The sequence below is a fragment of the Callionymus lyra genome, chromosome 12 (assembly GCF_982586985.1).
Source record: "Callionymus lyra chromosome 12, fCalLyr1.hap1.1, whole genome shotgun sequence".
In the NCBI taxonomy this organism is placed as follows: Eukaryota; Metazoa; Chordata; class Actinopteri; order Syngnathiformes; family Callionymidae; genus Callionymus; species Callionymus lyra.
In genome coordinates, this window is record NC_141829.1 from 13,285,482 (window position 1) to 13,299,588 (window position 14,107).

The window sequence follows — 14,107 nt, forward strand, 5'->3', positions numbered from 1 at the left end:
ATGTTTATAAAGTGGAATCGTCTTCCCTCTGATGCTGGAGGAACCGGATCCGTCCACACTCTGAACCGAGGCGCTCCCTGGCGAGGTCAGCCGACCCACTCGCCCGGAGAGCTCGGCATCATTCATCCGCTCACAAGTCATTACGCTCAGCTTGAGATACGAGCCGCCACTCGGAGGCTTCAAATAGGAGCACTTCACTTAATCTGCCACCTGTCGACAGCGCGACCCGACCGAATTCTCTTCCGAGCACGTCTCGGCGTCGCTGCTGTTCACCGGAGTCTACGCTTCCGACGAGCGTCACTGACTGAACAGCAAGAATCTGCTCGGAATGTTTGGCTCGTTCGTATTGGTTTTTAGCTCCGACTCACACCAGCATGTACTGGGTCACATCTGGACACCGTGCAACACCCGGGGGCCACGTTTGACCTGTTGGACCGATACTTATCTGTCCCCTGTGAGCGCTGGGACGTCAGACGCATTAATGCTGTACATTTTCAAGTGTAATTTGTACATTTTAATATGAAAAAACATCCAATTTTTGTCTCTTGCTATCTTGATTATTTACGTATCATAATGATACTAGTATTTAAATTGATGTCCGATGACTGAGACATATTTTGATGTTGAATCGTGCCTTCAACATAGACAACTTTTTGTTTTATCCAGAGCTCAGCAATTAGCTTGGCAAGTACGCTTGCGCTCATGGCTACATTCTATGAATTCAATCAGCTTGATTTATATTGATATATTTACAATAATTTCAGTTTGAACTGAAGTTTTGAATATATTGACATATATGGGATTGTCTGAATTCTCAAAAATACATTAAAAACTGTCTTCGAAAATTTTAAAAATGTTTCAAAATCCTCTAAAAATAGGAAATAATGCCACAAAACCAAAAGCTCTGCGCAGACTCAATGAACACATTTTGAAAAATGTGATTTAGTTAAGTTGGAAAATCCAGAGAATTCCAGAGAAATCCAAAGATTAATGTCTGTAAATGGCAAAAAAATCAAAAGTTTCCAAAGCAAAATTGAGTTCCAGACAGGACATGTTCGTACAAAGAAAACATTTTGAAAAATTGGAAATAATGCCGCAAAACCAAAGTTTAAGTCCAGGCGGACCATGTGAAAACAACAAAATATTACCAAAATTTCAAAGATTTAATTATCAAAAGAGGTGAATCAAATGCCCAAAAATCAAGTATTTACAAATTGGGAAGAAATGCCAAATTAAAAAAAAGGTTTATGTCACGGAGGACTATGACACAAAAATAAATAATGGAAATATAAAAAATTGCATTATTCTAAAGTCTAAAAAATCTTTTAAAAAGCGACATCCTTACCATCAAAAACGTTTCGCAAATTGCCAAAGGAAGTACATCAGTTAAAATGGGAGAAATTCAAGTTGTGGTGGACCATGTAATTTTTGAAATCTCAAAACTCAAGAAAGAAAATGTTTAACCAATTGCCTAAAAAGGAACCTTATGAACATTTATTTAGTAAAACTACCTAAGTAATAAAGCCTGTCAAGAAATTAAAATGTTAATAAATATTTGAATAATCAATAAAGTTCTACCTAACCTAAATAACATTGATTCCATTGATAGTGGCTTCCTATGTTGTGTGAGTTGTAGTTTTTTTTACAAAACCAGCATGTAAGAAGTCACTTCCTGTTTTTTCCCAAGCAGCCCACAGTAAAGGAGGCGGAGCTAGAATTAGAGCACTCCACTCTGGTTTGGGAACACACTTCGGCCGGGAAAACCGACGCTGTAAATCACGACGATACGTCACTTTAAAGTGTGTGTTGTTCACTCACTTCTGATGAATAGTATGTTCAATCGCTGCCAGCGGATCGATGGACAAACTATCGATCGTGAACTCGCAGTGATCTTTGGCTCTGGGCCAGTCTCTCTGACAGAGTACATCAAACATGCGGTATCTGTAGGAAACATCGCTTCAACTACACTCTTCAATATTTCATTGATGGATGATATGATGCAATAGGTGTAGCGACAATATTGTTCTGTGTATTTACATCATCATTGGAACCTCCTTAATGGATGTTTTTTCTGGACGCGACCGTTCTTGTAACACACTGAGGTTCATTGAGGATTCTTGATGGTCTCTAGGGTCGTTCCTGTGCTGGACCTGTCCAGGGTCTCCCCCCCAACTCTAGCCACAATTGAAGGAAAGACCAGAAATAAAAAGCAGATTCTATCTTTTTAAAGTTGTCTTTAAGTTATCGTTCAAGGTTGACAATGTTATTCAGAGGCAACTATTTTGAAAATATATATTTTTTGTTCATGCAATCGTATTTAAAATATATATATTTTTTATTTTATATTTTTCTGGCACTCGCGAGTCAAACGATAAATGTACTGTAAGATCTTTTATGTTATTTTTATCCATTATATTTTTTCAATTGTATTATCTTTGTGTTTGAGTCTACGCTTTATTCCTTATACACTTTTTTATTAATTGTTTAACTATTTACTTACTTACTTACTTAGATATTTGTTTTTGTTTTCTAAGGTTCTCCAAAACTATTGATAGTTGTACTATTTCTAGCACCTTAATGATTGACCTTTATTTAATTCTAAAAAGAATATGTATATTTCCCATATAATATTTTATAATAATAATATAACATTTATTTTTATTTTTATTTTATTGCTCAAATATCTTTTTTAATTATGACACTTTTTACACGAGATTTCTATTTTTTTTTTTCCTTTTTCTAAAGTGTTTATATTTTTGAAATAATGTATTTATTTTTACATATATTTATTTTTGAAATTATTGAAAGAAAACGTTTTTATTAAATAATTAAATAAAATCGTTGCTGGCTCAAAAATACATACTCAAATATAGTAGAACACACTCAAGACCAACATGCATTTCCCACCAGAGCTCGCCACAGGAAGTGAACCATCTTCCATTAAACCATTCTTTATCCCAATCACAACTTTCCTCTCCTTGTTCCTCGCCACATCCTCTGAATATCAGTCACAATGAAAACCTCCATATCGTATCTCACTTAAGATCCCTAATGCTTCACATATATCCAATAATACTTTTGTTTTGTGAAATGTCAACTGCAGATACTTTTAAAGGAATAAAAATCTACATTTATTTAAACAAACGTTCTAATTTTAAGACAAACTCTTCCTGAATAAAAAGAGTATATAATAAGAGATTTTTTTTACAGCTTTCCCATTGTATTAATGGGAAATAAAACGTACTTTAGAACAAAATCATTTGGTGTTACTGTCAAAAGGCTTAAAATAACACAACATTGAAAGAATTACAGATTCGTTTTGACCACCGTTCTGTTGCTTCAAGGCCTTTAGACACAACACTTAAAGCTGGTGCACAGACGTCCAGGACTCGCCGATACATACACAAGATGGTGAAAGTCGTCAAGAGACGAATGATGTTTCTTAGCTCTCAGCTTCCCGTCATCGCTGGATGTGTGCACAGCCTGGTTACAAGGGCAAACATCCCAGGCTCTAATTGACAGCAATCTAATAACGATGTTGACGGTCATGCAAACAGGAAGTGCAACGAGATGAGCTGTGGGCTCATAATCGCTTCTATAGCCCATTAACCGCAGCGATATACCGTAATTCAGGCTTCGTACTGGAGCTGCTGCTCCTGAACGACAAATCAATTTTCCATGTAGAGATCATTTCAACTATGACAAAGTCTATGAAACAACTTCATAACCCATATTACAGTGATTATAGATAGATAGATAGATACATGAATCTAATTGATGAATTAAAACGTCATTCTGTTTAGCTTTAAAGACTTCTAAAAGGACGACTACACTAAAAAAGATGGAAAGATAGATAGATGGAAAGATAGATAGATAGATAGATAGATAGATAGATAGATAGATAGATAGATAGATAGATAGATAGATAGATAGATAGATAGATAGATAGATAGATAGATAGATAGATAGATAGATAAATAGATAGATGGATAGATGGATAGATGGATAGATGGATAGATGGATAGATAGATAGATAGATAGATGGATAGATGGATAGATAGATAGATAGATAGATAGATAGATAGATAGATAGATAGATAGATAGATAGATAGATAGATAGATAGATAGATAGATAGATAGATAGATAGATAGATAGATAGATAGATACAAAGATATATAGATAAATACAGAGATACAGAGATAAATACAGAGATACAGAGATACATAGATAGACTGATAGACAGACAGATAGATTGATAGAAATATGGATCAAAACTTTACAGATCAAACAAAACTAGTTATCTTTTGCTCACCTCTAGTTATCCATCCTTGCTTGTTGACCAAGTTTCTCTCAAATGAAATATATATGAAGAAAAAGTGAATATCAAAAGTGTCAAAGGTCCGTCAGAAGGTTTTCAGTGTCAGAGAAAGTACTTTCCAGCAGTTAGAGAAAAGAAAAAGACTGTGTATGTGTGTGTGTGTGAGAGAGAGAGAGAGAGAGAGAGCGAGAGAGAGAGAGAGTGGTGTAGTGGTGAGAGAGTTTCATCCGCCCTGCGTGAGACCAACGGACTAATGTGGAGCTTCCGGATGTTCCTGGTACCCGGAGAAGGGCAGGGATGCCAGAGAGGCGGCTGGTCTAATGTTGTGGAATATCTCTAGTTAATCAGATAATAAAAAGTTGAGACCCGTCTTTATAATTGGAATGTATTCGAATTTAAATTACTTATTTTTAAAACACACGTTTATTTTACAAGTTTCAATTCGACACAGCGTAAAGTTGGTTATTTGGCGTCCTCTAGTGTCCGATATTTGTACTGCTTGACCAATTCTAATAAATGTGGTCAGGATCGACTGAGTAAATAGAAGTTTTTCAATCAGTCCTCCGGTGTTAAGAGTGTTGTTTGTTAGTTTTAAACTTTACGGATTTAAGAAGGGAGATATGCGTGACTTGGGGTCCCGTGGGAGTGGGGCCACACTCGAATGCGTAAAGGCTGGTGTGATACAAGAGAAATAAAATACTTTATAAATTGACATTATCTTGCCGTAATTCATATTATTTCCTCCTGTCATTATACCGTGAGCAAACTATTTAATTTGGCAAATAGTTGAGTTTTAATCCGATTATCGTGTTGCGTGAAACCACAGACTTTGAAAATCCCTTCGGATTCATTTCAGGAAACCCGATGACGACGCATTTTTTTGGTGGCTTTGGATTTGGATTTATCTTCACTGAAAAATCTTGTTAATCCCACCTGTGGCATGTTTCTGGCACGTAGTTTCATCTTCTTCCCGATAGAGGGTACTGTTGTAAAGTTTTTGCAACCCGAAGTTTACTTTTAAAAAAGGCTGCTTCTTTTTTGGTTTCAGACTAAGACAGAGACGTCAGTCGAGAGGAACCTATCTCGGAGTTAACGGGTCTCAGAATGTCTCAGGCGGTAAGTCTGAACTTTTGTTTTTTAAATATCACTTTTTTTTGTTTGTTTTCTTCATCCTCCAGTTTCTAAATGATCAGAGGAGCATCCTACTCAAAAAGACTGAAGGAGATTCCCAACGTTCAGTCATATCTGCGTGTTTCAACTTCATCAACTCCATCATTGGATCAGGAATAATAGGTATGTGTGGATACACGTCAAGTAATATATATATTTTTAGTACTTTTAAGTACTGTTGTCTTTCTCACGCTGGTCAACTTTGTTGATGGTTTTTCGAGCAGAAAACTTTTGCAGTTCAAGTAACGGGAGGTTAAACCTTTTTGCATCATATGACCCATAAAGCTTGACCTCCTGCCAGCACGTCAACTCCTTGATCCTTTAAAAAAAAAAAAGTCCTGAGTCATGCTCTCACATTCTGTTGAAAACAAGCCTGCATTCATTCATTCGTGTGGACTATAAAATACATCAGCAGTCTATAAAAAAGAATGTTAAAGTAGCATTTTTAAACAGTAAAGTTGATTATTTTCTTACTTAATTTTTGGCAATTATTATCGTCAGTTTAGGGTCAATTGAACTATGGTTATTATTCACAACTTTATTGACACTGTTTTTGAACAATGAAATCAGACCTTAAAGAGCTAGTTCACGACTAAGTGTAAGGGTAGGGATTCTTTTCAGAGTAATCCGTGTCTTTTTGGAGTAATAGGCAGAAATGTGGTTCATATGTAAGTAAGTAAGTAATTTTTATTTGTATAGGGCTTTTCCACAAAGCGCTTAAAAAATCAAAACAATATTCATGTTGGTCGTGACCAGAGTTTACATTTCTTCACAAAAAACCTCCAAAACCTCCAAACTGCTCGTCTGTAACATCTTTTATTGAAGCCTAGACATGAGAAGTTTTTCTGAAAAATCTTGTACAAGTCTTTAATTTAAAAATGTTTGTAGCAGAAGCTGAAAGGCTAACATGCACTAGCTTGCATGATATTTACCCGGATTGTTTCCTGTCTGTTAGCCTTTAGCCTTTTAGCTTCTGCTACAAACAAACGTAAAATACACTCTTTTTCCGAACCATTTGTTGCAGACGTGGATCCTGGGATCTAAGTGCGGAAAATAAAGATCGTCTTTAAAATTTAAAGTTATTAAATCAGTCTTTCAAACACAAATATTTCAAAAAAGGTAGATGCGGGGAAACTGCAGAGCGAAAACGTCCAACAGGGAAACCAAAACACGAAGGAGAACATAGTAAGGAGTCCAGACTGCAGGTGATCCAAAAATACAACAACAAAAAAAATCAGAGCCCAAGAAGGCTGTAAAAAGCGCTGGCGACGTCAGGAGAATCCAAGTAATCCGATAAATATCCAAATATCTTTACCAGGTGTCGAGAAGCAATCTTCTGGCGATGGGTTCACGGACCGTCGGATCTTTCAGCATCGCTCATTGTTTGCCCAATTGCGCGCAGCCGTTGATTTCTCCTCTGAAGCAAAAAGCAAAGAAGAAAATCCCACAGGAAAATAGACATAGAACTATGACAGAATTCTTCTTATCGAGGCTTTAATACAAGATCAAGATGGACGTTAGAGACAAGCAAATATGGAGGTGTTTTTAAGTTTGTCTGTCTGAACAACGAGCATGAAGAAAATAAGTGTGAACACGTTAATCCCAACCCTTAGTCCACATGAGTAGGAAGTAAGTTAACTTTGGATTCTGGATGACGAAAGGAAAGTTCAATAGAAACATAGGAAGAAGTACATATTCTCAACGGCCTCAACAACCCTTCCATAGGGTTACCATATGCTCTGAACCAGGCTGGTCTCCCCCTCGGTCTTCTTCTGCTCATCCTCGTGGCCTTCATTACAGGTGAAACATGATACATTTGAGGTGGTAAAGTCTTGAGGATAAACTCTCTCCCCTGTGTGTGGGGCAGACTACTCCATCATCTTGTTGATCAAAGGGGGGAACCTCTCGGGGACCCACACCTACCAGTCGCTGGTGCACGCCGCCTTCGGGTATCCAGGCTTCCTGGTCGTGTCGGCGCTCCAGTTCCTGTATCCTTTCATCGGTGCGTTGCTCGAGTCTTCCTTTGATGGGATTGTAAACTTTTTTTTCTCTTACCTTCCCAGCGATGATCAGCTACAACATCACGATGGGTGACACGTTGACCAAAGTGTTTCAGAGAATATCGGGAGGTATTCTGTCTCCGCTATCGCATCAGTCGCACTGAAGTTCTGATGGTATTCTCACAGTAGGTCCGGACCACATCCTCGCCGATCGCCACTTCGTCATCCTGCTGTCAACTGTGATCTTCACCTTCCCGCTGTCGCTCTATCGGAACATTCAGAGGCTGGGGAAGGTCATTACTGTGCTGTAACCGCAGGAGTGTGTTCTTTGTTGATGATCTTATCTTCTGACCAGGTGTCGTTCGTATCGATGGTGCTCACCGTCTTCATCGTCGGCATCGTCGTCGTACGCGCAGCTACTCTCGGACCTCAAATGTTTGTTCCCGATTCTCATTTTCTCATCGTGACTGTTGGATCTAAACGTTGCTCTACAGCGCCCCTACAGAGAACGCATGGAATTTCGCCAACTGGAACGCAGTGCAAGCGGTCGGTGTGATGTCCTTCGGTAAGCATGGTTTTAATTTGAATTGATATCGGTTTAGAGTTTATATTAAAGACACAAGTGTATTCAAACATTTTTTTTCAACTGTAATCACACAATTTTCAAATGTTATCAAACAATTTTCAACTGCAATAAAAAAAAATTCAAATTTTATCAAACGTTTTTTAAATGTAATCAAACAATTTCCAACTATATTCAAACTATTTTAACTGTAATCACACAATTTCAAATGTTATCAAACTATTTTCAACTGTATTCAAACTATTTCCAACTGTAATTAAAACATTTAAAAATGTTATAAAACAATTTTCAACTGTAATCCAGCTATTTTCAACTATATTCAAACAATTTTCAACTTTAATCAAACAATTTTCAACTGTAATCAAACAGTTTTATAATGTAATAAAACATTTTTTAACATAATTAAACCATTTCCAACTCAACGAACAAATCTTTTTTTCAATCTTATCAAACGATTAGAAAATGTTATCAAACTATTTTCAACTGTAATTGCACAATTTTTAACCGTATTTAAACTATTTTAAACTCTAATCAAACAATTTGAAAATGTCATCAAACCATTTTAAGCTTTTATCAAACAATTCTCAGCTGATCGTAGAAGATTTTTGAAAGTTGAAAAGGAACAAAGATAAGAACATTTTTATTTTATTTCTTTCAAGCTTAAAGAAAAGATAATGTTGCACAGACTGGAGTAAAACTATGAATAACAAGAATCCACTTTCCAACACAAACTGGGTTGTTGTTGTTTTGACTGATATCCTGAATGGCCGGAAGCCTAATACATGACTGTTTATCCATTATTTTTATGGTTCTTCTCCACTTCAGAAACAATCATGAGTTTTGTTTGCACTCATCGACCACTTGTTTCCTCCTCCAAACAATCCAGATCATTGTGAGCGTCCACACGACACATTGCCAACAGGAGATCAATACTAAACAAGCATTCATTTGTATTGCTATAGACATTCATCTTATTGTCAAACACTGAGGGGAGCCAGAGTCAAATGTATGAAGACAATAAAGAGAAGTAATGTAAAAAAAAAGGAGGGAAAAAGATAAAAAAAAAAAATACAAATGTGTCAATAGAAAATGTATAAACCATTAATTTCAAATATATATGTTTAATTCTAAATACTTAAATTACTTTGAGGGGCAAAAAATATTTACCCAAAAAAACACATTATAAAAGAGTCCACACTGTCCGCACTCTCTTCTTCGCCTCACTTGATCTCCAGAAGATTCTTTACACAAACTCCTCTCAGGGATTCTTCCATCTTCTGTTCCAGCCTTCATATGCCACCACAACAGCTTCCTCATCTACGGCTCGCTGAAGGAACCTACCCTGACTCACTGGACGCGAGTCACTCACATCTCTGTGGGGTCTGCGCTTGTCATCAGTGCCACCTTCGGCGTGGCAGGCTACACAACCTTCACTGGGTACACACAAGGTATCCACGACACAAGTGTTGGCTGCAGACCTGTCTTCTCGGGCCCCTCCACCTGCTTTCTCTAGCCCCCTGCCTCTCTGACATGGTTTTACTATCTGACTGTCTGTCCAGAGGGTGCAAAGAGAACCCCCTGGATAGACAGACCCCCCTATGTTTGTTAACCGTTGTTTTATCTAAGGGTCAGGGTAACCTTAGTCTTTATTATATACCCTGCGTTGTGTCTGGGTCAAGGTGAACAACCTCCTCCAGTGCTTATCTATTTCTTGAAGCCAGGGAGGTAGTTCTTCTTTCCCCAGAGACAACACAAGGGATACCACAAACACATTTGTTATCAGGCCTTCTGGTCACCTTGACCCAGAGGCACACCAGGGATACCACAAATACATTTGTTATCAGGCCTTCTGGTCACCTTGACCCATATGCAACACAAGAGATACCACAAACACATTTGTTATCATGCCTTCTGGTCACCTTGACCCAGAGGCAACACAAGGGATACCACAAATACATTTGTTTTTCAGGCCACCGGGTCACCTTGACCCAGAGACGACACAAGGGATACCACAAACGTATTTGTTATCAGGCCTCCGAGTCACCTTGACCCAGGGGCAACACAAAGGATACTACAGACAGGTTTGTTTTCGGGCCTTCTGGTCACCTTGACCCAGAGGCAACACAAGGGATACCACAAATACATTTGTTTTTCAGGCCACCGGGTCACCTTGACCCAGAGACGACACAAGGGATACCACAAACGTATTTGTTATCAGGCCTCCGAGTCACCTTGACCCAGGGGCAACACAAAGGATACTACAGACACGTTTGTTTTCGGGCCTTCAGGTCACCTTGACCCAGAGGCAACGCAAGGGATACTACAAATACATTTGTTTTCGGGACACCGGGTCACATTGACCCAGAGGCAACACAAGGGATACCACAAACACATTTGTTATCATGCCTTTTGGTCAACTTGACCAAGAGACAACACAAGGAATACCACAAACACATTTGTTATCATGCCTTCTGGTCACTTTGACCCAGAGGCAACATAAGGGATACCACAAACACATTTGTTATCGGGCCTTCTGGTCACCTTGACCCAGAGGCAACGCAAGGGATACCACAAACACATTTGTTATCGGGTCTTCGGATCATCTTTACCCAGATGCAACACAAGGGATACCACAAACACATTTGTTTTTGGGCCTACGGAGCACCTTGACCCAGATGCAACATAAGGGATACCACAAACACATTTTTTATCATGCCTTCTGGTCACCTTGACCCAGAGGCAACACAAGGGATACCACAAACACATTTGTTATCATGCCGTCACCTTGACCCAGAAGGAACATAAGGGTTTATTGTCATTTTCCAGTTTTACCATCTTTTGCGAAACAATGTCCTTATTACTTGTATAAGAACTCGGAAAACTACGTCATTTCTGTACTGGCAAGACAGAGAGGGGCCTTAAAGGTGAGGTACCTGTGCAGAGTAGGGTCTTCAGAGAGCAGGTGCAGGGGCCCGAGGACAGTCTAAGCCGGATTTTCTATTCACAGGAGACATTTTCGAGAACTACTGTCGCGACGACAACCTGGCTACGTTCGGACGCCTGTGTTTCGGCCTCAGTATCATCACCACGTTTCCTCTGGAGTGCTTCGTAACCAGAGAGGTAGTTTCATGGACTTCCCGTTATTCTATTTTATTATATTATAATCTACTGCTACTCATTTTATCGTTCGACGACAAACTACTTGACGAAGATTTACAGAGGAAACGAATGTCATCCGTCTCCACGCAGGTTGTTACAAACGTGATGCGGCATCAGGATCTCACCAACGTCCAACACGTTGCCGTGACGACCGCCATCATCATGGCCTGCACAGCCATGTCTTTGGTGTTCGACTGCCTGGGAATCGTTTTAGAGTTAAATGTGAGTCAGTTCTTCACATTTACTTCTTAAATAATGACATTGTTTCGATTGTTGTTCTTCCAGGGCGCCTTGAGTGCGACGCCCCTCATCTTCATCCTGCCGGCCGCCTGCTTCATCAAGCTCAGCAACGGGCGCTGGTTCCAGAGGGCGAACGCGATGCCCGTCGTGTTGATAGTGCTCGGGATTTTTGTCATGAGCACAGGTTTGGTTCTGACGGGCCTGTACCCACAGAGCTGTTCTCACGGCGTCGAGATGTTTTACTGTGCCGACGCCAACACCTCATCCACGTTAGCACCGCTTCCCTCCTCCTCCACTTCTTCTTCTTCTTAACCATATTCTTGGATGTTTCTCTTCATTTCCTCCTCGACTACTGCTGCAAACCTCATTGTTCGTCTCTAAATGTCCTTTTATTGTAGCAAGAATGTCTCATAACCTTTTATCTTCAGTAACTTTTATTCACACCTTAGTATATCCTTTATTTCTTCTTTATTCTAACAATACAATCTTCCAGTGCGTCTGCTCCTTCCTTTTTTCTTTTTTTTTAACCTGGTCACTGTCTTCACATTTACTCAATCATTTACCACAAATACTTGAACTCAACTCTAGGACATCGGTGCTGGGATTGCAGGGTTTTTTTTCAATTGCTTGAGCACGATTTTTGAAACACGACATACAATTAGCAGAACTATACACACAATTAGAAGTAAACCTCAAAAGTGAAGCTAAAATTAAAAACTCTACACACATGGACAAAAACATATATGGATACATACACACATGGACACACATATATGGACACAAACATCTTTGGAGACACACATATATATATATACACAAACACATGGACACACACGTATATGGATACAAACATCTTTGGACACACACACATGTATAGATACACAAACACATGGACACACACATAGATGAATACAAACATCTTTGGACATACATATATGGATACACACACATGGACACACATGTATATGGACACAAGCATCTTTGGACACAAACATCTTTGGACACACATGTATGTAGACGCACGCACACGGATAGAAACATCTTTGGACACATATGCATACACAAACACATGGACACACACGTATATGGATACACACACACATGGACACACATGTATATGGACACACACACATGGACACACATGTATATGGACACACACATTTATGGATAAACACACATGGATACACACACATATATGGATACACACACACATATATGGACACACACATTTATGGATAAACACACATGGATACACACACATATATGGATACACACACGTATATGGATACACACACACATGTATATGGACACAGACATTTATGGATAAACACACACATGGACATACATGTATATGGACACACACATATATGGATACACACACACACACATTGACATACATGTACATGGATACAAACACATGGATACACACACATATATGGATACACACACATATTTGGATACACACACACATGGACACACATGTATATGGACACACACATATATGGATACAAACATCTTTGGACACACACATATATGGATACACATACACATGGACACACACATATATGGATACAAACATCTTTGGACACACACACATATATAGATACACAAACACAGCGACCCACACGTATATGGACACACACTCACACACAAACATGGACACACACTTATGGATACAAACATTTTTGGACACACATATATGGATAAACAAACACATGGACACACACGTATATTGACACACACACACACACATGGACATAAACATATATGGACACTATCACTATATGGACACAGAAGACAGGTGAACTCACCTGCTGACTATTTGTAGAGCATGAACCTGATTGTTGTGTCTTCTTGAAGCAATCATGTGTTGTGTGATTGTTGTGTCTTCTTGAAGCAATCATGTGTCGTGTGACTGATGTGTGTTTAACCAATTAGATCATGAGTGTGTTCATTTGAAAGTCAGTGCTTTGGAATTTACAAGGAAGTGACATCATGATATGCATCTGTGTTTAAGTGAAGTGTTTAGCAATTTACTGTGTGTAGTCATTCGCAAAAAGTGTGTAGCTGACATTGTGCTTATAGTTGTGCTGATCTGGGTTTGAGGTTTTATAATTGTGTGTACGACTTTTGATTTTGGTGTTTATGCAATCAAAAAAAACTGTGAATCTTTTTTTTAAAGTTGTTTTAATGGAAACATTCAGGTACGCGATAAATAAATACAGCTATTTTTGAGGTTATTCACATAGATTTTGTTAGATCATGACATTTTTTATTACTAATAGCAATAGTTTGTGTTGTGATAGCAATAGTAAGTTATCGTCAGTGTGTGTTTGTTTTTCAAATGTATTTTTACTTGAGACCTTTAATGTGTTTACCTTGAATAAATAATTGTTTTCGTTTATTAACGAAGTAAATTAAAAAACAAAACATACATTTCGTTGTATATTTTTCTCCGGCATTTAGTGTCGCTTTTTGGTGTCGCTAATTTTTGTGCACACGGGAGATAGAATAGAAATAAAAATAGATTAATATAAGAAAAATACATTATAAAAAGTTGTGCAAAACAGTCCGTGCAACAGGGAATGAAAGTAGAAACATTTACGATTATTTTTATTTACAATGGAAACGGTGA

At 38.4% G+C, this 14,107-nt stretch overlaps 1 protein-coding gene across 1 annotated transcript; it reads left to right on the plus strand.

Annotated features, from left to right (window-relative positions):
- Window positions 1-11,784, plus strand: slc38a11 (solute carrier family 38 member 11). Its single transcript, XM_087804596.1, has 12 exons — window positions 1-311; window positions 5,369-5,613; window positions 7,216-7,290; window positions 7,358-7,492; window positions 7,554-7,619; window positions 7,677-7,783; window positions 7,846-7,925; window positions 7,985-8,055; window positions 9,360-9,521; window positions 11,081-11,193; window positions 11,323-11,454; window positions 11,518-11,784. Exons 1-12 carry the CDS (start codon window positions 1-3, stop codon window positions 11,782-11,784), a joined length of 1,764 nt encoding a protein of 587 aa, XP_087660722.1.
- The last annotated feature ends 2,323 nt before the right edge of the window (window positions 11,785-14,107 follow it).